At 41.6% G+C, this 23,905-nt stretch overlaps 1 protein-coding gene across 4 annotated transcripts in view; it reads left to right on the top strand.

Annotated features, from left to right (window-relative positions):
* The first annotated feature begins 8,163 nt into the window (after positions 1 to 8,163).
* Positions 8,164 to 23,905, top strand: part of LOC147024119 (inactive tyrosine-protein kinase transmembrane receptor ROR1-like) — a 155,906-nt gene continuing 140,164 nt past the window's right edge. For 2 of the 4 annotated variants that reach the window (XM_085883698.1, XM_085883697.1), the window contains exon 1: positions 8,164 to 8,465. In XM_085883698.1, the coding sequence (XP_085739824.1) occupies positions 8,357 to 8,465 (109 nt within the window). In that variant the 5' untranslated portion in view covers positions 8,164 to 8,356. The remainder of the gene's footprint in view (positions 8,466 to 23,905) is intronic. The other 2 variants (XM_085883699.1, XM_085883702.1) reach the window with 2 other exon arrangements.

The following is a 23,905-nucleotide window of genomic DNA, read 5'->3' as shown; positions in this document are numbered from 1 at the left end:
AGGGAATATATGGGGGGCGTTGGGAAAGTGGGGAAAATAGGAATTGGTGGTAATAGGGAGAGAATACAAATTGAGGTGGGCCTCAAGGAACCCGGTAAGACAAGGTCGACGAAAACTCACAAAAATAGCATGAAATTTGAAACAAAACAAAACTAAGAACTTACAGTAAACATGTAGGTGAGAAAATAAACAGTTAAAACGGGACAGATAACAACCGGAAACTTAACTTTGAGAAAGTCAGCAGAGACCCCTGAGAGAACCAGCCATCGTCATAAAACACAGAATCGATGTCAAACTTCATAATTATGGTCTAGTACTTTTGGGGAATAAATGTTTTAAATGTCAGCATGATCAGATGCATGGTCTGGCAGGCAGAACTTTTTTTTTTGATCTGGGTTCTTTTTGAGTGTTTTTTTGTTGTTATTAATATGGCTCACTTTTCTGCACCCGGAACCCGAATCCTATCCAGGTTCCTCCCGATGGTTCCATCTTTGCTTTTTGCTTGTTTTGGTTCCTTCTGGTGACTCCAATGCAGTCCGGTACCTATTTTGTCTTTCATTTGATTTTATTTGAATTTATTTTCATCCAATTCTGAATTAAACTGAATAACAGTAAAGGTCATGGGTCATGGTCAAGTGTCCGATCAAAGCGAGGATGCATCAAAGTGGGACATCTTGGTACCAGCTCATCACTGCCAGCAGTTATAAAATGGCAGTTATAATTATGTCTCTTATTAATTACGTAACACACCAGTACAAAAACACTGAACAAAATACACAAAACAAAACTACGCAAACACAACACAAAACAAGTCCTGACAAGGGTCTGCAATCTCGGATTGCTCTTTTTCTTGTTTTTATTTTCGGCACCAAACGCACCATTATGCAGCGCCCAAATAAACAAACATTCATTGGGACCGGTAGGGAACACGTATTGCAAAGCAATTCTCACTCTTGTTATATTAATTTTTATGATAAAAATTGCTTTGATTTACGTCATTTTGAGATCCGTCGCACTTTTCAGGAATGCATCTCCGATGTGAACCAGGGTATTACTGCACAAAATTTCATTTTAAAATGTTTAAAAATGTGCTCGTAAATGCATGTTTTGGTATTTGACCTTTTAACCCTGCCCCAAGGGGCAGAGCCAAAAGTGATACTGCTCTTGCACTTTCATGCCATGTGGTGATCATAAATGCTGAGTTTGGTGAATTTCTGTCTAACCATTTTGGAGGAGGGATGGAGGGACATACAGATATGAACGAAGCTGATTACAATATCCCCCTCTTTTTTTTTAAGTGTGGGAATAAAAATGTTTCCCATTTCAGGACATTGATTAAGTTAAATATAATTGCCACATTACAGCCACTGAAATATCCACATAACTGGGAGTATTCCAACGCAGCATTTTCACCATCCATGATCTTTGGCTCGACAAAACGGCTGGCATCACATCCTGAGCTTTTCAAACTGTTCAATGCAGATGCAGCTGACTTCAGCACTCTTATGAAAACTGGTGATGAAATGTACCCTCACCACTAGAATCCTAAAACCGAATTGGAATACATTCAAATGAAGCACGAGGGATGACCTCCACCCAATACATTTCATACCCCAGGCTGGCAAGATCATAGCCTCGATTTTCCCCACTTTCCCAATGCCCCCCATCTGGATTGCAAGGAAATTCTGCTGATTGACTACATGCATCAAAAATACTGCAATCATAAGGGAATATTACACCATCCTGATATAATAAATGTGGCTGACCATCGAAGACGAATGCGAAGGAATGTTGACCAAAGGTATGCGCCTATTTCACGACAATGTGCTTGTGCATAAGGCCCATGTTACACAGACCGCCATTCGTGACTCACGTGGCTTTGAAGAGCTGGATCAGCCCCAATACCATCCAGACCTGGCCCCAAGTGGCTCTTATTTGTTTAGATATTTGAAGTTCTCCCTGCATAGCTGCCGATTCACCGACGATGACTAACTGAGTGAAATGACCAAGAACATGGCGGAAGATGGATCTCAAAACTTCCATTTTACCGGCATAGACTTTTTGAAGGGCAAATTGGGCAAGTGCATTGAAGTAATGAGACAATATATTGGAGGATTAAAAAAAAAGTATTTCTTAGAGGCTATTTTATCTTCTTCCAAGAATCTTTGAACTCCTCTACAAAGTATTAAGGTGCATTATCCAAATCATTCCAGCCGTTAGAAAACAGCTTGTATATTCTGGAATGTAGGGAGTGTAGTTGATGGGCAGAAAGTAAAAAAATTCATTCATGACGTAATACACATATAAAATATCCTTTTGAGATCATGCTTCATTCTTCATATAAATGACAACCATTCCAAGACTAGAAAGAGCGATGACAGATTAGAGACCCTTGGGATGACTTGTTTTGTCTGGTGTATTTTGTGTGATGCTGTGTGCTGGTGTGTTTGTGATGTATGTCGACGATGCATTGACAATGTAGGTTTATGTTTATTCAGCGGACAAACAGAACTTTTCGGTTTTATTGAAAGGATTCACTTTCGGAACATATGTATTTTTTTAGGTACAACGCATTTTACTGAAGTAGACTTATTTTATAGTACGTACTTTGTAGATGCACTCACGTTCTTAAGACATGTCCTTGACAGACGTTTTCACATTCTTATTGGTACATCATTTAGAGACATACTCACATTCCAATAGCACCTTCTTCATGGATGTGCTCGCATTGTAATTGTATGCACATTATTGACAATCGCATTATAATTGTACATACTTTTGTTGAGGTACTCGGTTGAAAAAGCAATAATGTGTAAGACTGGCGACGACCAGATACTCCCTGTGGCCTACGTTAGCAAATGATATGCGGACAGAAAGACAAACAGACTAATGAAAAATCACAAATACAGTGACACTTGGCAAAACAGAATGGCACTCGGTAGAGGACATATCTCTGCCAGGCTGAACAGTTTACATTTTCTATCCCATTGATAGGTCGGATCTGAATCCGAACCTGAACCAGAATCGAATCGGCCTGTTCTTCTCACCTAATCAACTCATCCACCTAGTTTTGTTATAACTCGTCCACAACTTTTTGAGATATCATGCCAAACATAGTTTTTATCACCAAAGTCGACTCGATTAGTCCTTGTCACACACCCAACATGTCCACCAAGTTTCATCCAAATCTGTCAACAACTTTTTGAGATATCATGCAATATCGTTTTTAGCCCCATCCCTCAATGGTGAAGAATCCGTTAAAAATAAATAATTCTCGTATCCATATCTGGATTCGGATCTTCACCAAAATGGAACCAATTAGTCGTTTTAACACACCCAACCTATCCACCAAGTTTCGTCAAAATCAGTCCTCAAATTTTGAGATATCATGGAATATCGTGTTTCGCCCCTTGCTGAGCTGAGGAATCAGTTAAAAATTAAATAATTCTCGTATCCATATCAGGACTCGGATCTTCACAAAAATTGAATCTGTTTCCTGGTGGCACTCCCAACCTGTCCACCAAGTTTTGTCCGAATCCATCCATAACCTTTTGAGATATTGTGCTAAATATCGTTTTTGGCCCCATCTCTTTAAGTGAATAATCACTTCAAAAATTCTGAGATGCGGATCAGGATTCGGATCTTCACCAAGATTAAGCGTTGCTGTCCTTGGCCGGTCCTTGACCTACACAACCAAAAAAAATTCAGAATGATTGCTTGAAAGCTGTGGCCAAAAATCGTGTGACAGACAAACAAATGAAATTGCTCGTCGAGCAAAGAATTGCAGAAATAACTTTGTCATATCTCCATGATCTCTGAAAAAACAAAAACCTGGAGTTTGATCTTTCAAGGTCACCAGATTTGCCTTGACCTTGTGACTTAAAATAGTGACAAGCTGTGCATGCGCGAGATCAAACCTCCCTGGAATGAAACCAATAACAACGAATTTACAACACTTTCAATATTTCCCCATTATGAACATAAGGCATGTTTTTTTTAATCCAATTTTTTCCATCTGTCAAGGTTTTTTGAGTTATGGCCATTTTAAAGTGAAAATCAACTTTTACGTGACCCCCCTCAACTTCGACCTGGGGCGAACTTCTAAACTTTGCATTTTTTAGCATGCAAATGTTTAAAATCATAATTAGAGATATGGATTGTGAACATTTTAAGCCTAGTTTAAAGTCGATATGACCATTTTTGAGTATGTTATGACAAAAAAACGATTCACAGTTTATAGTCGACCTTGACGTTGACCTTGATTGAAGGTCAACCAAACTTAACACATCAGTAGCCAGTGCCATTGCCTACATGGGCATAAATATTGGTGAACAAATCTGCACAATTGTGGACACTGTCAAACTTTTTTAAAATCTTAAAATTTGCAGTTGTTTATCATGAGGGAACTTTGTTGCCATGGTAACTGGAAGTAGCTGAACCAAATTTCATCATTTTTGGCACATAATAGGACACTCATACCAAGATATCACGTGCCAAATTGGAAGTTAATCGGGATCGAAATGACATTTTTTCGCCAAGTAACAAAGTGACACAAATGCAAAACCCTCTCTTCTGAGGAGGGTAATAACATGATCATTTATTCCTAAAAACGCAGCATAGTAATGGTAAACCGTGGTGATAAACAGCAGAGATAGACCAACGCTACCTTATACTTGTTCATGAGTTGTGCCTTCAAGTTTTTTTTCTTTTTACCCGTTATCTATTATAAAATGTAAACCATGGTATCTGTCTGCGCTTTTCGCTGTCTCCCGTTTTCGGTGACCTCTTCCTGCCCTACGTTTGAAAACCTCTGCAAGCAGATGCAGGCAAAGCTCCACATTTAGCCAGAAGAAAAGCATGATACCAAACGAGATTAATTTTAAATGTATAAATACAACATAAAATCCGTTTGTTTAACAATGTGTTAACATATGCCCTGAGAATTATCACAAAGTTGAACAAACCGTATCAGTGTTGTTAATAACAGAAGCCGATGTCGAAAGTCTTTTAACAAAGGTTGCAGTGCAAGGCAATTATTTAATCGAAGAAAAACCTCCATTTTGCATGGTGGCCTAAAAATGTCGGTCAATCAAAAACTTCAAAAAGGTCCAAAATGAACTTTAATTGAGTTTTCGGTAAACCCCATGACGTAATTTGTTCGAGTTGGAGCATCTGCTCTGAGTCAAGGAGGTTGGTGTTTCAACTCGCGGCAAAGTCATTCTCTGTATCAAACACTTTAAATACAAGGATGGTGTGTGTTAGTTCCTTGCTTGATATTTAACATTTAAAAAGGATAGAGCATAGACATGCAGAAAGAGAGAGGAAGGGAGAGTGAAGGGGGTGGGGAGAGAGAGGAGCAGATGATTATATATATATATATATATATATATATATATATATATATATATATATATATATATATATATATATATATATTTTCCACTTGTTAGCGTCCCCCCCACCCCACACTCTCTATTCTTCCTTTTGTCCTGTTGCATCATGATCCATTGAGTGTTCTCACTCTTCCACGAGCCTGGACTTTGTCTGCAATAAACAACTGTCATAGGTTGGCAACCATTGCACAGACTTCATGGGCTGAATGGTCTCTTCATGTGTTGAAGTTCCTTGTAATTATATATTGTGAAGCGTGGTGTCTGTACGTGCGTTCGTCTGTCTCCCGTTTACAACGGCCACTTCTTTCGCTGCGTTGAAAAGCTCAACATTTACTTTTGAAATGATGGGAGAACAGGTATGAGTAACGTTGAGGCCAAATTTTATTTCACAACCAGGATATTTTGTCCTCTTTTTAGACAAATCCAACCTCCACCGCCCGATGTTGCACCACCATTTTGTGGCGTGTAGTATAAGTATCTCAGAGCTTTGGCTGTTAGTGAAACCAAAAGTGCAACACAACTGATTTTTATAAAATCTATTAAATGTTATTTAAATTGATGGATTAACTTAAACCTTTCATGTCAATGGGCACGGGTACTTTTGCTAGTAAACTTATAATATACAATCTGCCTGAAAGAATGGGGCAGAGGAAGTCAATCGCTCACCTTCGAGTTAACAAGTAACACGAGTCTTGGTGAAGTATACTGATACACTGCTTCGATGGAGAACAAAGGAGTAAGTTGTTGCTCCGAAGAAGAGCAATGCCCCAAACATCATTCGACCCACCTCGTTTCCCATGGCGGTAAACTTCGTTTGGGAAGATGCATTGTTACATATTTGACATATCTAAGCCTGGGTTCGCTTACAGACTTTAAACAGTCAGATTGCACACAAAGCACATCATCCCGCACATGGACAATACGCTCGGGATCAGTCTGATAACGTTAGCTGGTGTTAAAGAAAAAAAAGTTGTCGTTTGTGAAGAATGAGTGAGTGAGTTATCATGGACATCCTGGCCAAAATATATATATATATATATATATATATATATATATATATATATATATATATATATATATATATATATATATATATATATGTAGATATAGATCTGATGTGACGACCCCTGCGAAGACAATGGCAAACCATCGAGTTTAATCCTTCACATCCTTGCTTTGTCAGCACCGAATGTGTCTTCAGACAGAGTAGCATGCAGAGGAAAACCGATTATACATAATGTCTCAACATTACCCACAAAAATAAGAACCTTTTGTTTCTTGCTTTGTTTCAAAGGAACAAACAAACAAACAAAAAAAGAGTCGAGAGCAAACGATAGGAGCAAAATATGTTGGCACAACAACAGGGGCGCGGGTGCCTTCGGGTTAATTGAACATCCTGCTGGGGGTCAAAAGGTCTTGCGTTTCAAGCGCACTCCCCCAGCTCCTCCCCCAACGCATCACCACCTCCAACTCCCAAAGCCGTCCGTACTCCTCATGGCCCCCTGGTCCCCACACCCGCCTGGTCCCCACACCTGCGCCCCTGCGGCGCCGTCTCTTATCTGATGGTTGGAGGAGTTCGCGCGTTCGTGCTCCTAAACCCTTCCATATGCAAAGTCTCCAGAGGTAATGAATCTCGAAGGCCTCGGGCGGGTTTAGCAATGCGGATGAAAGGGTTGATACGAAGACGGTGATTAAATAGCTGAAAATTTGAAACGCCCATTCGATGATCGCCTCCGAAAGATTCTTCACCACCAAAGTCTCGCAGCTGGAAGGATATCGGTCTCATCTGGACTCCGGTGCCGAAAGGTCCACCTGCCAAGAGATTGGTTCATAAGGAATGCCCACTGTTGGAAGAGATGTTATTGAAAGAGATTTTCGATTAACGCAACTGGCGACGTGGACGCGGCTGTACGAAGTCCGTCCGTGCGCTCCAACGTGCTCTATCCGAACGCAATCGGCTAAGGATGGGATTCGAAGCCCCGTTGATTCGTACGGAGCCCTGTGGCTGCTGGTTGCGTAATTTTCTGGAAGCGCCGCGATGCCGCTGATGGAGTTCCCCCGTCAACAGTTAGCTGGGAACTCGTTTTGCCAACGTCGGATTCCAACGGAACTATCTAGGAACTCGAACTCAAGACCCCAAGATCTCGAGGTGGCACCGGGTTTTCAGTGGAAGCGATACGAATCAACCCAAAAAGTTTTGACCTCGTCTCATCGCGTTTCACCTAGAGTTGTAAGGATGCGCGCATTGGTCGTCCGTCCACTTGGAATCCCTTTCAACTGACTTCGGAGCACTCAAGATTGCAGCTCACCCACCCTGATGAATTAAAGACAATCACTCCCTCATTGGTGTGTTTTGTTTGTTTTTTTTTGTTAATGAATCCCACTAATTGACAAAAGGTCCCTGAACGAATGAGCTCCAAAGCGTTAATATTTCGAACTAAAAGAGTAACAGTTTACATGCGCAGCTCATGGGTTCACGACAACTTTTTCTTTGGACCAAGAAATCCTAAATGAGCTATGAAGTGAGTTTATTGATTTATTTTTCTCATCGAGACGGGGTGTTTAATTGATATCGCTCCCAGCCAAGGCGACTCGACGACCCCCGAACACTTTGGGGGGCTCTGAGCGCAGCGCATTGTCCGGAGTCGATATGTTCCTTTGCCGGCGCCACGGAATTTCGTGCCTGGGAAGAGGTGCAGGGCGGAGCGGCGAAAGGAAACCTTCACACATCTCACGCCGTCCACAGAGAGAGAAGGGAGGGCTGCTGGAGTTTCTGGAGTGAGATTGAGAAAGTGGTTGGGTCAGGATTGGGCGGTGCAGGGCTGACGTCGTGGCGCCAAGCGGGCGCCCTGGGAGGTGCAGGGGGTCCAACACAACGTGCTCGGTCGCGTACGAGCCATCGGGGACGTTCGTAGTTACGACGGTGCTTCCATGTGAGCGCGACAGACACGAAAGTTTGATCGATGGTTGACGAAGCGACGCACGGAGGCGCAATGTGGCGCAGCTCGGTGCCTGCTTACGTTCTGATGTTGTGGATCATCGTGCATGGAGTGGTGCGCACGGGAGGGCAAGGTGAGGCACGAGACCTCATTGAGTACGTAAGCTCGTAGGTCCAACGAGGGGGCAGGAGGGTGTTCAGGGAGAATGGGAGGGAATGGGGGTGTTAACGTGACAAACTTGATGTTATTGAGTTCGCTTCCATGAAGACCTCGAGAAGTTTCTTCGGTTTTGGGGTGAAATGTCACCAGGCTGGCTGGCTGGCCTGTTCGTGCTCGACCATCGTGGAGAAGTCCACAAACAATTGGCGTCTCGTGCTCCAGTGATCCCTCCAGGAAGTTTTGGGGTGAAATGCCACCAGGCTGGCTGGCTGGCCTGTTCGTGCTCGACCATCGTGGAGAAGTCCACAAAAAATTGGCGTCTCGTGCTCCAGTGATCCCTCCAGGAAGTTTTGGGGTGAAATGCCACCAGGCTGGCTGGCTGGCCTGTTCGTGCTCGACCATCGTGGAGAAGTCCACAAAAAATTGGCGTCTCGTGCTCCAGTGATCCCTCCAGGAAGTTTTGGGATTACTTTTGTTATATCATTTTGTTTTGAGGCCTTTGCTCGTATTCTTGTAAATAAATAAAAAAATTCATAAACAAAACCTTCAATCTCTTTTGGAATTGCAATGGTTCGAGCATTCCCCTCTAAGCACGAGTTATTACCTCCGCCACCGGAGGGGGGCCGGGGTGATGTTTTAACCCCTGTTTGTCCGTGAGTACAATATCTCAAAAGTTGTGGACGGATTCGGACGAATCTTGGTGGACTGGTTGGTTGTGTGACAAGGACGAATTGATTCGATTTTGATGAAGATCCGGATCTGGATGTGGATATGAGAATTATTTAATTTTTAATTGATCCCTCACCATTGAGAGAAGGGGCTTTACACGATATTCCATGATATCTCAAAAAGTTGAGGATGGATTTGGACGAAACTTGGTGGACAGGTTGGGTGTGTGACAAGGACGAATTGATTCGACGTTGGATCGGATACGAGAATTATTTAATTTCTCAAGTGATTCTTCACCATTGAGATATCGGGCCAAAAACGATATGAAGCACAATATCTCAAAACAATTTCGATGGATTTGGATGAAACTTGGGGGGATGAGTTGATTCAGTGATAGGAACAAGCTTATAAGATTGTGGTTCATGTCCAGATGAGATCTGGCCTATCAATCGGATACAAAACCTAAATTGTTCAGCCTGGCGGAGGTATGTGCTCTTCCGTGTGCCGTTCTACTTTTCCATGTAATATGACAATTAAATCCATTGTGTATTCATGTGCTTGTCTTGCAATACTACGATATATATATATATATATATATATATATATATATATATATATATATATATATATATATATATATATATATATATATATATATATATACATATCTGGACTGCTCATATGTGGCAAGTGGCTTTGATATGGAAAAAAAATTGTCACCAAAGCAGATAAAGGGTGGAAAAAAAATTATACATACGTATCAGGGTAGCCTCAAGGTACACCTGCTGTTGAGCTAAATGGTGAAGGTTCGAATCTCGAAGCCAGAGAACCCATGCCAGATGTAAGCTGTAACCCTAATGCTTCACTTGCAGGCTGATTCATCAATGTGTTCGCCATCCATCGGGTTAATGTTCAGCGAAAGGACCTATACCCCAGTACTAGATGTTGGTGAAGTGAAAGATCTGAGAGTATGTTTCACAAAGAGGAGACGAGTTTTTATGGGCATGCTGGCCATCGTCCAAATTCCTGCTACATTCAGTCTATCACCTGGCAAAGAGAGTGGCCATCATTCTCGGATTGGTTTTCACCTTGAAACATTTTGCGATTTGTCATCAAGAGTATGGGCCTCCATCATGATTATTATATAGACTGGTGGTGATGGTGTCTGGTATATCATTAAATTGTACTGTCGTGCAAATATAACCTTGTTCAATTTTATGTCTGTGTGCTCTCTGTTCATAAAATGTAACTTATAAAAGCAAATGGTGGCATTTGACTCTGCCAGAGCCCTACCCCTTTCTTCACTGGCACTCATCCACTCAGGTGTGATGTCTTTGTTTCCGTTTTTCCCTTTGATCCCCACTCAGTCTGCAAACCTGCTGCCCTCTGTTTCAGACACAGGGGAACAGGGAACGTTCTGTCATTTCACTGGAGGGGAGGAGGGGAACGCTCTGCTATTTGGCTCTTCCATGAGCCTATATTTCTGCAAATAAAACAGAATTAAAATTTTAAAATCTCTGTTAGAAATCTCAATGATTGTTACAAGCTTCGTCACAAGAGGACACCATGCCATCATAACCTTGTCATATCTACATCCATAATTTACTAAGTTGCCACATATTAATATATAAACACCATCAATGCATTACTTTATTTGTTGGCAGAATACACATGACTGTGGTTTCTGCCGAAATGCCCATTTTGGGGCAGAAACCAAGTTTGTTTGTATATTATGTCCAAAACCAGATCAGCACTCAACAGTCTGCCAGGAAAAGGCAGAAATCCATGGAATCTGTTTTTTTCGAATCAACATCTAAAAAGTGGGTTGGTAGTTTAGGCTAGGGGGAGGGGACATGCCTTTTAACTGTCTTGAACATAGGTTTTATCAACTCAAAGATGACAAAGGAATGTTAAGGGCCATGGGGAAGCAAAGCAAAGCTAACATTTCGGGCATTAGCCCATCGTCAGTCCTCTCTTTCTCTGACCGAGAGCAGCCAGAAACTTTGCTTTAATTCCACATCAGTTATCATATCTTTGTCTGTTAGCAGTTGATGAAACCTATCGTTGGAATTATCCACCGATGCACAACACTAACATGGACGAAGTCTTCAAGTCGTCTAATCTTGGTTTGATTCCCGACTGGACTAAAACTGTCACCCTGATGTCTCACAGGTCGTGTATTGGTATCGGTATAGTCAGGGCAGGAATACGTAATTTGATTAGGCTGCCAGCAATAACTCACCGACTCTTTATTAACGATGCCGTGGGATCTTTGAAATAGACAGGACACCCAGCTTAACGTCTATTCGAGCGGCAGTACACTTTGTGATCAGTCCTTGCCTATTAAGCACCAATAATGCAGTTTATAGTCAGATGGAGAATTAAACCCAAGTGCACTACCTCTGCAGCATCTGTTCAGTTAAAAGACTGCAATTGTCGAAAGAGCTGGAAGGGTAAACCTATTATATTCGAAGGGCGTCAGCCACTACAATTGGCACTTTCATACTGACTTTACTTACATAATTATCTGCATTTTTGTGAATAGGAAAGTAACTGTGGCCTAAGCTTTGGCAGCCACTTTAAAAACTATGTGACTGCGGAATGAAAATTTTACTCTGCCCATTTTATTTGCTTTGCACGCCTGAAGCACATCAAATGGAAATGGAGGACTCGCCCGCACGCTTGACAATTTGACCTGATTTTATCTTTTCATTTTGAGAGATTTTGTAAATAATGACCTTTTATGCATTTTTATTTATTTATTCAGGTTTTCTGGTGGCCTTTTTCAATAGTTCAGCTCATTTCACAACAGCTCTATGAGCAAGTGAATACGGTGATGTTTGAGATGTAAATGCCATTAAACTTTGATTTGTGCATTAATTAATACATGAGGTTCGATCTGCAATGTCTGTTTGACTGACTTGGTCATCGTCAAGGCGTACCACTGCAGCTCGTGGACATCATCTGAAAGCATGATGTGGCTCGAGTGCAAGTGTGCTAACTAAGACAAGGCATAAATACCCATTATTGCTGTTTCCGGGGCTTTACCGGACCCTTTTGGAGCTATCATGTGTATGGAGTGTATGTACTCTAACTGATCGCCCCCTTAACATGTGCAGTAGATCCCTTCCACAACAAAAACGCACCATTCGACTAGAGTGACTTTTCAACCGAGAGTTAGTTGGCCTGGGACAGAATTCTAGGTATGCTCGGAATTGATTTTGAAAATATTTCAAGATTCATGAATTCCAAGCAATATTGAGACGATCCAATAATTGTGTTGCATGTTGTGGTATAATTGACTTTAAAAAATAATAATAATAATAATAATAATAATAATAATAATAAAGCCTATCTCAGACATTCAAAAGATGATAAATCTGACGACTAGGCTGGGAATAATCACGTCTTCAAGAACAACCTATTAAACATCGTTCCTTGCTGTCTGGGGAATTGAAAAGAAAGTTTAAGGATATTATCCTATTGGATAATGACCTTAAACCTTCTTTAAAAAAATGAAATAAAATGATATATACATATATCTGTCGTAGTTATTCTTGCAAACTGGTCCTTTAATTCTGTACGATTCCCCAACTTTATTTGCTTTAAAATGACCAACAACCATTATACTCCGACCCACATTCTGACGAAACGTCCACCAATTGAGGTATTTTTGTTCTTTGCTTCAAAAACAGTCGATTTCTATTGGAAAGAAATAGTGCTTATGCCATGGTTAGATCATTTAAGGCTATTTAAAACACATGACCTATATTTTCACAACTATAATGATAAAGCAATTTAACACGATTCCCCTTTATTCACGAACATCTCCAACATGGACACTTTCGACGTACAGGCCATCATTTTCCCTTCCACTTATTTTACTCCTCATGTGTGTAGTTTTGTGGTGTACCCCATATTATCGGCTTTTGGATAACCTTTGTTTCGGTTATGCTTCCTATAGCTCCATGCTTTATTTATCCATCTATTTATAAGTGTTTATTCAAGACTCCAATGAATGAAAAGGAAAATGAAGCAACGCATTTTTAAGTCGGAGAAAAAGGGAGCCATACAGTAATCAGTGGCGCAGTCCGTGCCATGAAAGGCTGCAGTATGCAAACATGAGAGTAAATGTTTCCAAATAAGGAAGAAAAACATTTTAATTATTGCATCTTTGTTATGATTTGAAGATCTTGGGTCATTGCTAATTTGAGTAGATTACATGAAGAGAATGCCAGTGTTAAAATTGCTCTGTTGCTTAATGCATTTAATATTGAAAAATAAAATCACTTATAGCGAGGTCAAGTGAAAGACAATTTGGCCCAAACTCAACTGTCATACTTGCATTAAATCACCACTTTCAAAGGATAAATACAATAAGGGATAAATGATTTTGAATCCAACATTGTTTTCTATAGTATAATGCAGCAAGCATCGAAACGTACTCCAACTTGGCTCACTTTCATTGCTCTTTAACTGTCATGTCCTTGACGGCCGTTCTCATAAACTTTGGGTATTGGAGTGGTTCTGGCCTTCGAGAGATACTAGCTCACTCTGACCGGCACAAAGTATGTTTTGGGAAGTCTTTCTTTTCAGGCAGAACACGATTGCATTGGAGTAGTGGGGGCGAGTAAAGGGAGGAGTGTGTGAGAATGTTAATTTAAGTTAGTTAAGGGACGTTTTACAAATATATTATACAATGTTCACTGAAAATGCAAATATAACCATAAATACAACTAGATGTAGGCTTCACCTGTTGATGTGACCATTCAGATCATCATTTCGAGTGGATGCTAGGTGTGTGTTTTTTTCTTTACAGGAGCAAGGTAGAACGAACTGACAGTGTGACAAAAAATTAAGGGAATGAATGAACAGGAAGGAAAGGGAGGGAGATGGGGAGGAAACACTGAAACTAGCAAATAAGATGGTTTAGTTATGAAAGGTTAATGGGGGTAATTGAGATCATGGGTCAGAATCGTCGATAACAAGAGATGGTGGTACACTGCTGGCTTGAAGCCCTGGAAGGAAGAGTGAGACAGAACATCCTCTGAAGGTGTTCTATAGATGGGAGAAGTTAGGAAAAGAGTTGAGGTGTGCAGTCAGCCTGGATTTTGGAAGTTTAAGGAGGAGGGAATTCCTGGAAGAACACATGCATCCTGGAGCAGATAGGGAGGTTCAGAGGACTGAGAGAGTAGAGGGAGCAAGACGGGAGAATAGACAGAAGAAAACAGAGAGCACTGAGCTGCCTGTGATGTGACAGCAACAGACCCGGTGCTTTGACCTCATAATGGGAGGTTCCAATAACTTTGAATTTTAGATTCCACAGCACCCAGGAGAGACAGATGCAATGTCGGGGTGCCAGCCCATAACAGATAGCAGTGCTCCATTGAGCTATAGACACGAAGCTTGCAGATTGTATGTCTGATTTTCCAAGTAGAGACTTGGATCAACAGAGGATGCCCATTCTGTGGCTGGCTTGGAAAGCCAGCTTTGCTATTTGGTCAGCCCAGAAAAGGTCATGGATGATGGTGATACCTGGAAGTTCAAGACAATTAACTTCTTCCATTTGATAACCAAGAAAAATAAGTGTTGCTGAAGAAGTCAATTTTGACAATGAATAAATTCATTGGTTTTTCACATTGTCTTTGATGCAAATAACGAAGAAGCAGAAATTTGAAATCTTGCTACAACACCAGCAAACATTGCCGTACACTTTTCAATTTGTACTCCTCACAAAATAAAATATACACCATAAACTGTGAAATAAACTATGGATGCACTGGTTCAGTAATTTCTTAGTCCTGAGTACATAAACCATAGTTATTGAGAAAGTGTGGATGATGGCATGATAACCTAGATTCATCCACACAAAGGTAGTGTAATCAGTTTAGAAGGTGCAGCTTGATTGTTGGCTGGCACTCAAGTTTGCTGAATAACTTATCTTGTCATCATTCAGAGGGTTGCTATGACTGGTGTCAGACACAGAGATTAAATGATTATGCCTGTAGTCGTCCCTGTGGCGCCACACCACACCGACGTTCCAACATGATGATTGTTGATGACACCGCCCATCCATACCATGCACATGCTGTGATCACTGCAGATCAGGATCACATCAGTTGCATGGACTGGCCTGCACAGCCTCTGTACTTATCTTTGAGTGAACATGTTTGGGACATATTAGGCAACCATATTTTTGGTGGTCAGGTTTTCTGACAGCTTCTTTATCAACCGGAAGTGATCCTGGCCAAAGAATGACACACGTAGCACGAGCTGGATGTGATTTGGCCGATGACATGTAAAACCTCTTGGGGTTAGTGGCTGTCATACACAGTATCAATATCATTTCTTCCAATGTAAAATAACTGTCTTCTTTCACTGATAAATGCATTTATTTTATGCAGTGTACAGATCAATATGCGGATCTCCTTCAAGTAATCTTTGTTTAAATGTACAAGAAAAACAATAATGCAAAACCCAAATCTTTTTCTTTTTTTGTAATTTTTGGGGGGTTTTTTACAGGGAGGAGATGAAAGGATTACATTGAGAGCCACACATTGGCTGTGAGAGTAGAAGAAGTCAGTAAGGCATGTGTGGAGGCAGAGAGAGTTTGGAGAGTAAGGCAGGATGTCAGACTGTATCAAAATCATGAGATATGTCCAGAGAGACAGCCCTGAACTCATGCCTGACATTGAGGAGGTCCATCCATTGCTGGGTGAATAGAAGCAGCATGTCCAAGGTGGAGTGACCTGGTTTGAAACCGTATTGGTGATCTGATCTGCGATGAGGTTGTTGGAGAAAAGGAAAGTTTTCATATCAACTGTGATTATGGATTCCATGACCTTGCTGATGATTGAAAGGAAAGTGATAGTTCTGTAGTTAAGGGGATCAGTTTTTGCACCTTTTTATATAGTGCAGTGATGTTGGTGGATTACCAAGCAGATGGAAGATGACTTAGCACAGATGGCAGGATGAAAATGGCAGAGAGAGAGAGGATGTGCAAGAGCAGCAGGGCAGGTTTTTAGGACACGTGAGCTGATGCCGTCTGGTTCAGCAGCAGAGTCAGAGTTTTGTTGCCTCATTTTATTTTCTTTGAGTTCTTAACAATCACAGGCAATTGTCAGTATATATAATTGAAAACTTAACACTACAGGGGACATTCAAAAGGTATTAGAATGGAATCTTTATTTGCACCAAAGAGCTTTGTTAGCCACAGATTTTTGCTGATTATAAACTTGCATTGCTGCTTGTTGTTTTCGTTAAATTGAAATTGTTTAGTTGCAGAGTATTATGCAGAAGTTTTCACTGTCATAGTTTTGAAGCACATGGATATTATTACACAAAATTGGGCATCATGTTATCATTATTTTGTTGTATTCAAGGAAAGTTCGATATCCAAAGTAATCCACGACGGCATGGTATCTAAGTATGGTGAAGGTGCATGCTCATATTGTAGAGCTAAATCGGTGACTGATTTTGAACGTGGATTTGAGTTCCTCAAAGTGAACCTGAGTCGGGATGGCTCACGTTGTACCCTGAAATGTTAGCACTCACGATTGACAGAAGCAACCGGTGGCATGTTCCGAGTTTCTCAAGCTATTCAGTGCAGATCTAGCCGACTTTATCAATCATCATCTGGTAAATGGTCTTCACCATTGGAAGCCTGAAAACAAATTGAAATACATACCATGGAAGCACAAGGGATCACCACCATCCGATATATTTTATACCCTAACATAAGTCTAGCAAGATCATGGTTCCAATTTACTGGGATGCCAAGGTAATCATGCTTATTGAATAAATACCTAACAAAACCGCAATAACATGGGACTGTTGCGCCTGTTATGTGAAAATTGCCGCAGGTCATCAAAGACAAACGCTTGGTGATGTTGACCCAAGGCGTTTCCCTTTAGGCTTGCGTACATGATGCACAAAGCCCATGTTGCACAGATCACCATCGTAACTGTGCCTTCGAGAAGCTGGACTACTCTACCACCCACCATCCCCATAGTTCATCCCAGACCTCACTTCCAGTGACAATAATCTGTTTCGACATTTGAAGTCCAACCTTTGTGACCACTGATTCACTGATAATGAGAAACTGACTGAAGCAATCAAGACGTATCTGAAGGAGTTATTAGAAAACTTTTAACATATTGGCATAGACATTTTTGAATGATAAATGGAGCAAGTGAATTTAGGTCAAAGGTCACTACTTTGCAAGAAAAAAAGTTAATGTTGGCATGTCTCAAACTATTGTAAGCATCTCATTACTCGATTTTTTTTTTGAACACCCCTCTTATATCCGAAAGAGGAAATGTTTTATGAATGATGCAGCATCCCACTGCACCAGGACGACAGTTTGTAGTCTGATCCTCCTCCATCATTAATGAAATCCATACTAAACTATTCCAAGGTGGAGAGCACAACTTATCAAATATCCTGTAAGTCTATTGTACTGTCAGTCAACTCTGCATGCCTGGTGTTGGCTTTGTGGTGAGGGTGGCTGACATGGGATCTTGAGGTCCTAAGTTTGAGCCCTCTCGTTGACTGAATTAACACCAGGTAGGGTTGACTCAGCCTGTCATCCTTTTGAGGTTGGTGAAATGAGTACCAGTGCACTTGTATATGGGCACAGCATTAGTGGCATAGTTGCACCCCAACAAAATGACAGCTACCTGGCAGCCAAGCTGTCAAACGTAAGAAGAAGAATTCCATTCTGGGCAAAAAAAATTAAAATCTCAATTACTCATTCTGTTTGAGCAAGCGATCGATCAAACATCTTGTCTTTGAAGCCTTTTTTTTTCATCTGTAATCACCTTTACACATTGTCGAAGATTCTAAGTGAACCGATGAGATCGGTCTGAGTTAATTGAGTGAGAAGCTCGATTTCTCATCCACTTGCTCCACCAATCAATGTATCAGTTCTTCATGCCAACTGATACAAATCATTTATGTTTCATAGAATAATCCTGATGTTGTAATATGAATGAATTTTTTGGTGATAATGAGCAATCAGCTGTGGTGTAACAAGCAACCCACTATTCTGAACAACTCTATCTTCATGATGTTGCACCTCCTTATCTGCAGCCTTCGGAATAGACTATGCCTGAATAGGCTTTGCTTCTTCTTCACTTTCCCTTTTGATTTACCAAAAGCATGTACTGTGTGCAATCTTAAGTTAATGTCCCATGTCAGCAATAGGCAAACCACAAAATAAATTTGTAACGATGTCTTATTTTCTGGCATAACAAGTTGAAGATCATTGAATTCAGCATGTTGAGCAGAATATGCACATCAAATGTAATGTTAATTAAAGTTCTCAGCATAAGAATGGCTATTTTTGAAGTGGATTGGCATAGTCTTTGAGAAGACCAACATATGCTTGGTCAAAATTATTCCGATGCTCGAAAAAGAGTTGTTGAATGTGAGTTAATTAATTAATTGTGCATTGGAAAACATCACTTACCCAAGAATGAGCGTGATCGGAAAAGGATGTAAGTGTAAATTCCAGATGCGATGAAATTTTGTTTGTTTGCGTTCAAATGCCATTTAATTGTTGAACACAAAATCAAGGCGATGCTCTCGTTGTTACAATCGCGTAATGTAGAAACATGAGGAAATCACTCATTTTGACACTCTTGGGTTGGACGCCGATATTGAGTACGATATTGAGTGTACAGGCTACAGATGGAAAGGGCTGAGGGAGAAAAACAGGAGTTCAGGATGCATTGGAAAGGATGATGGAAATGGTTGAGCTGGAGGTGATGCAATGCTTTTCAGGTGACTTATACACGCATGTGGAAGTCGTGTTACCTGCTGAAGAGGATTGTGTTGGTAGATGCAGATGGGGAACACGAATTAGAGAGGGTCAATATCTAGTGGAGCTGGTGGCGAGAAATGGGCAAGCTTAGGTGGTTTATTCTCCCAGAAGTGGGAGAGCCACAAGATTACATACAGGAGGGGACAGTTCAAGACAAAGTCAGATTTGTTGAGAGTCAGGAAGCAACAGCAAGGTGGAGGATTAAGGACTGCAAGGTGGTTGTGAGGAGCATGTAATAACTTAACATGAGGCTGTGGTGTTTGTTCCGAGCATGCAGAAAAGGAGGGAAGCTAAATGTGGGCCGAAAGACTCTCAAGTGGTGGAAGTGCAATGATGATGTCATTGTCGAGTACAAGGAGAGGGTAAAGTCGAAGTATGAGGAACTTAGCAGGGAGGCTAGGAGTCTGGACAAGGATTTGAAGAACTACAGAGAGGCATTTATGAGAGTTGCAGAAGATGTGTGTGTAAGAACATTGAGAAAGGGCACAACACCAATGAATATAAACCAAGTATGGTGGATGGAGGAAGTAGTGAAGATAGTTTGTGAGAAGATGGGGTTTTGGAAGTGGATACAGAACATCTAGAATGGAGGACAGATACAGGGTTGTTGCTCTTGGATGGGCAGAAGAAGAAAGCAGCAAAGAAAGCTGTGGATAAGGCAAGGAATTATATGGAAGCAGATGCGTCAGCAAGTTAGATGTGGATGGTGGAAAGAAGATGATCAATGAAATAGCTCAAGACAGGAATGAGGATGGCAAGGATGTGAAGGAGTCGATGGTGATCAATGATGGGGATGAAAAGTTAGTAACAGAGAAGGGGCAATACTGAAGATAAGGGGAAGGATATTTCAAGGAGTTGCCAAACTGAGGAGGAAGCAAAGAAAAGCTGGAGTTACTGATGTAAGTAGTGGAGATGATGGAGGCAGAGATGCAGACCACGTTAAAAAGGAGGAAGAAGGGGAGAGCGCCAGGCATTTATGACAGGTATGTGTGACGGATTATCATTTTGAAGTCATTCGTACAAAAAGGCTGTTTAATAAGCAGTATTTATGAGAGAGGGGAAGAGACCAGAGGAGTGGTGGAAGAGTATAATACGGGACTTTCAAAATAATGTAATCTGCCCCAGAATGCTCGGTGCGCAAGCACAGAAAACCGAGGAAACAGTTACGTTTGGGGCACCATAAAGGATATCGTGTGTGCGAGATAAGGATTGTAAAGTAAAATAGCTCACAAAGCTTCTAAAGAAGCCAAAAATACTTGGAAACATACCTGTGAGAAAGGGAGTGCCTCCACACAAAGAAAGAGTTGGAGAACTTTCTGAAGTCATCCAAAAAGCTGATAGATTGCAGCTCCCCATATTGCAAACTGCCGACGACATGGACCAGTGCAAGGCCTGTGAATAGACTGTGGACGGTGCATGCTACCTGACCGATGTCCGATCATCCTTATGCGAATTTAGAATGCACGCGGTAAGTTTAAAATGATGACATTTACTCTTAGTCATGCTTGGGAGAAGGGTTGTGGGTGTTGGTGGGAGTATCAGCTGTATAGGCTGTGAGGCTGTTGTAAACATATATTCTTGTTTGGTTCCGGGGCCACAAGATAAATTACACTAGATTTTTGCATCTATTGGTGAAAGGAGAATCCTGAGTGTGAGTATGCCTGGTGTTGGATTAATGGTTAGGGTGGTGGGCTTGGGATCCGAGGATCCTGAGTTCAAATCCCACTTAGCGTTTGAATTAAAACCAGGTGGGGTTGACTCTGCCTGCCATCCTTTCGAGATTGGCAAAATGAGTATGAGCTTGCTGGTATCCTGTGTTGGAGTGGCCACCCGTCCAGTATTGTGTTCAATAGCCAAGGAACGCAACAATGCTCTGCACAGAGTATGGTCTTGATTGCGTGTGTGTGTGTGTGTGTGTGTGTGTGTGTGTGTGTGTGTGTGTGTGTGTGTGTGTGTGTGTGTGTGTGTGTGTGTGTGTGTGTGTGTGTGTGTGTGTGTGTGTGTGTGTGTGTGTGTGTGTGTGTGTGTGTGTGTGTGTGTGTGTGTGTTATGACCACTGCTGCCGCCAGCTTATATTGACATATAAATGATCGGAACTCAACACCTCTCGGATATTTCTTGTATTTCCATGAGTCCAATTTGCATGCAGGAACAGAACAATGATCAGTCACCATTTTTCAAAATTGCCCCTTTCATCTAAATGCTGAAAATTATGTTAAAAACATTATTGGAATTACAGATTTTGTGCTTGCAATGGCAGGTTAAAAGGGCCTGCTGACCCGAACCGAGTCACTGAAAACACATACACAACACATGCATTAAAGGCCTCATTTAGCATTCATATGTCCTTTTGAAGGACATTGTACCAATATGAAAAGGAAGGGAGACGTGCAAAATCAGGGGAAGTACTGAGGCATCATGCTTCCTTGTCACGTGATGAAGCTCTTCTTCGAGGATTCTGGATGGGAAGATACAGAAAAGTGTGGAACAGAAGATCGGCGAAGAACAGCAGGGGTTCAGAAATGGAAGAGATGAGATGTTTACGCTGAGAAAATTGGTAGAGGTTAGAGATGCAAGGGGGAATGGCACTCGGATTTGTGGACCTTGATAAGGCATAAGAATGGTGATTTTGAAGTGGAGTGCCAAAGCCTTTGAGATGACAAACATGTGCTGTTGTCAAAAATATTCAACTGCTCAAGAAAAAGTTGTTCAATGTTAATTAATTAATGATGGATTGAACAACCTTAGCGAGTGGAGCAAGTGCTTGCCACAAGTGGTGAGCACGCTTGGAAGGATAAAAGTGTTAATTGTATATCCCATGTGATTTGTTGATTTGTGTTCAAATGCTACTCTCTAACATGGAATCAAAGAGATGCTCCACATGTTGCTGATACTGTATAAACATGAGGAAATAACTCATGTTGAGACAGAAGGGTTGGAAAGAGATATTGAGGTGCAGGAGTTTGAAGGATAGAACAGAGCAGCAGCTCAGTATCAATACTCCTGATGCCATATCATAGGATTCTCAGAAGAACAAATATCATCTCCGTCAAACAATTTCAAGCCTCAACAGCAGAAGCTTTTTGGAAAATAAGTCTAGAAGTTTGGGAGACCAGTCTCGAAGTTTGATGGCTACTTGCAGACCCTGCCAGTCGGCTTGAGTGAAACGCCAGACTCGACGGTGCTAAGGTGGTTCTCTGATAACAGCCAGAGAGATGTCCACTTTAACAAGTACGTGGTCAGAAGAACCGATTGGAGCAAAGGAAGAACAGCAGATATTTTCAGGGAAATTTGTCAAAATCAGATCCAGAAGAGATGGAGTACCATTGGTTGAGATCCGGGTCGGGAAGTTGACCGATTGAGTCAGTCCCAATGAGTCGCAGAAAGCTTTTGCTGATGTGCCATGGCAGGTGAGAGAGGTACCCACACCTAGCCAACTGGCGTGATGACAATTGAAGTCACCACATAAGAGGAAGAGAGAGTTTGGATGAGAAGATCGAAGTTGGTCCATGTTTTCGGATAGTGAGGTGTAGATGGAGTCATCACTGTATAGTGGATGGTACAGTACACATATAAACATGAGGTGAGAGTGGAGGAAGCCGTAGCCAGAGGTATTCCTGGGGATGTGGGGAGTGAGGGCTGTGCATGGAGAGTGAGGAATGGAGTCTTTGATGAAGGGAGCAACTCCTCCACCAGGACGAGGCTCAGGTCTGTCATACCGGAGGATGGAGTAACCAGGGAGAGATACTTCGGAGTCAGAGAGGTCTTGAGGGAGGAAAGTTTTTGTTAGGCAGATTATGTCTGGTTTTTCAGTGGCAACCTGTATGGAAAGATCTGAAAGGTTTGAGCAAAGGCCCCGGATATTTGAGGTCCACACTGTTAATGAAGAGGGAGGGGAGGAGGCTTTGGGTGCAGCAGATGTGAGGGGAGGGGGAGGATAGGACAAGGGAGGAGGGGGGAGGTAAGGAGGGTTGTTGAATGAGTGTGGGGGATTGCAGAATAGCGAGGGGAGGGGCCATATGAGGAGGAGAAAAGGCTCTGCAGTGCTGGGGGAGAGGGGGCAGAAGGCAGTTGAGGTTTTGATGAGGTGGAGTGATGAGATGGAGGTGAGAGGGCAGGGGAAGGAGGCAGCTTTGTGGATGAGAAGGGGGGGACTTTGATAAGGGTGAGTGAGGGGGGGTGAATGGTGGGAGAAGGATGAGTGGGGAGAGTTGAGGTAGAAAGGTGAAGGGGGAGTTTTTGAGAAAGGTGAGAGGGAGGCTTGGAGGGAGAAGAGTGGGATGGTTGCTTTGAGAGGGAAGGGTGAGAGGGGTGAGTTGGCACTGAAATTGGAAAAAAAGAATGGTTGATGGAAAGTGAATATTCATAGCAAACTGGGGTTTTAAATTTTTAGTTCAGAAATGCGACTAAATACAATTCTTGATTGATGTAATAAAGGCAAATTCACAGAATGGAGAGAAGAAACGCTGAAACAGTTGGATTTTTTCGGCAAGGTATGAAGGAGAGGTCAAATTGAGAGCAGAATGTTTAAATGTTAGAAGAGTTGTTAATTATGATACAGTAAAGAGTACCACATGTGTGAAAGAGGAAGTTGAAGCATTATAAGAGATCGTTTTTATTATTATTATTATTATTATTATTATTATTATTATTATTATTATTATTGTTTGAGAGTTTTCATCAGATTAGGAAATGGAAATGTTGTCGAAAAAACCGTGAGGTGATTGGTGAATTTGGATCAGTAAACGCAGGGGGTGTAAACAGATCACGTGGTTACAGGAGAAGCACATGGCTTTGGGAGGTGTATAGGCAAAAGTGAATTCATTTATTTATTTTAAATAAGGATTGTGTTACATTCGGTAAAGGGAAGGTTGAAGTATAATCGTGGAGGTGTGTGTTGAATTTGGAACGGTAAACGCAGG

The sequence above is a fragment of the Eptatretus burgeri genome, chromosome 6 (assembly GCF_056783735.1).
Source record: "Eptatretus burgeri isolate ZD-2024b chromosome 6, Ebu_testis_v1, whole genome shotgun sequence".
NCBI classification, from domain to species: Eukaryota; Metazoa; Chordata; class Myxini; order Myxiniformes; family Myxinidae; genus Eptatretus; species Eptatretus burgeri.
This window is presented reverse-complemented; position numbering and strand designations above follow the sequence as displayed.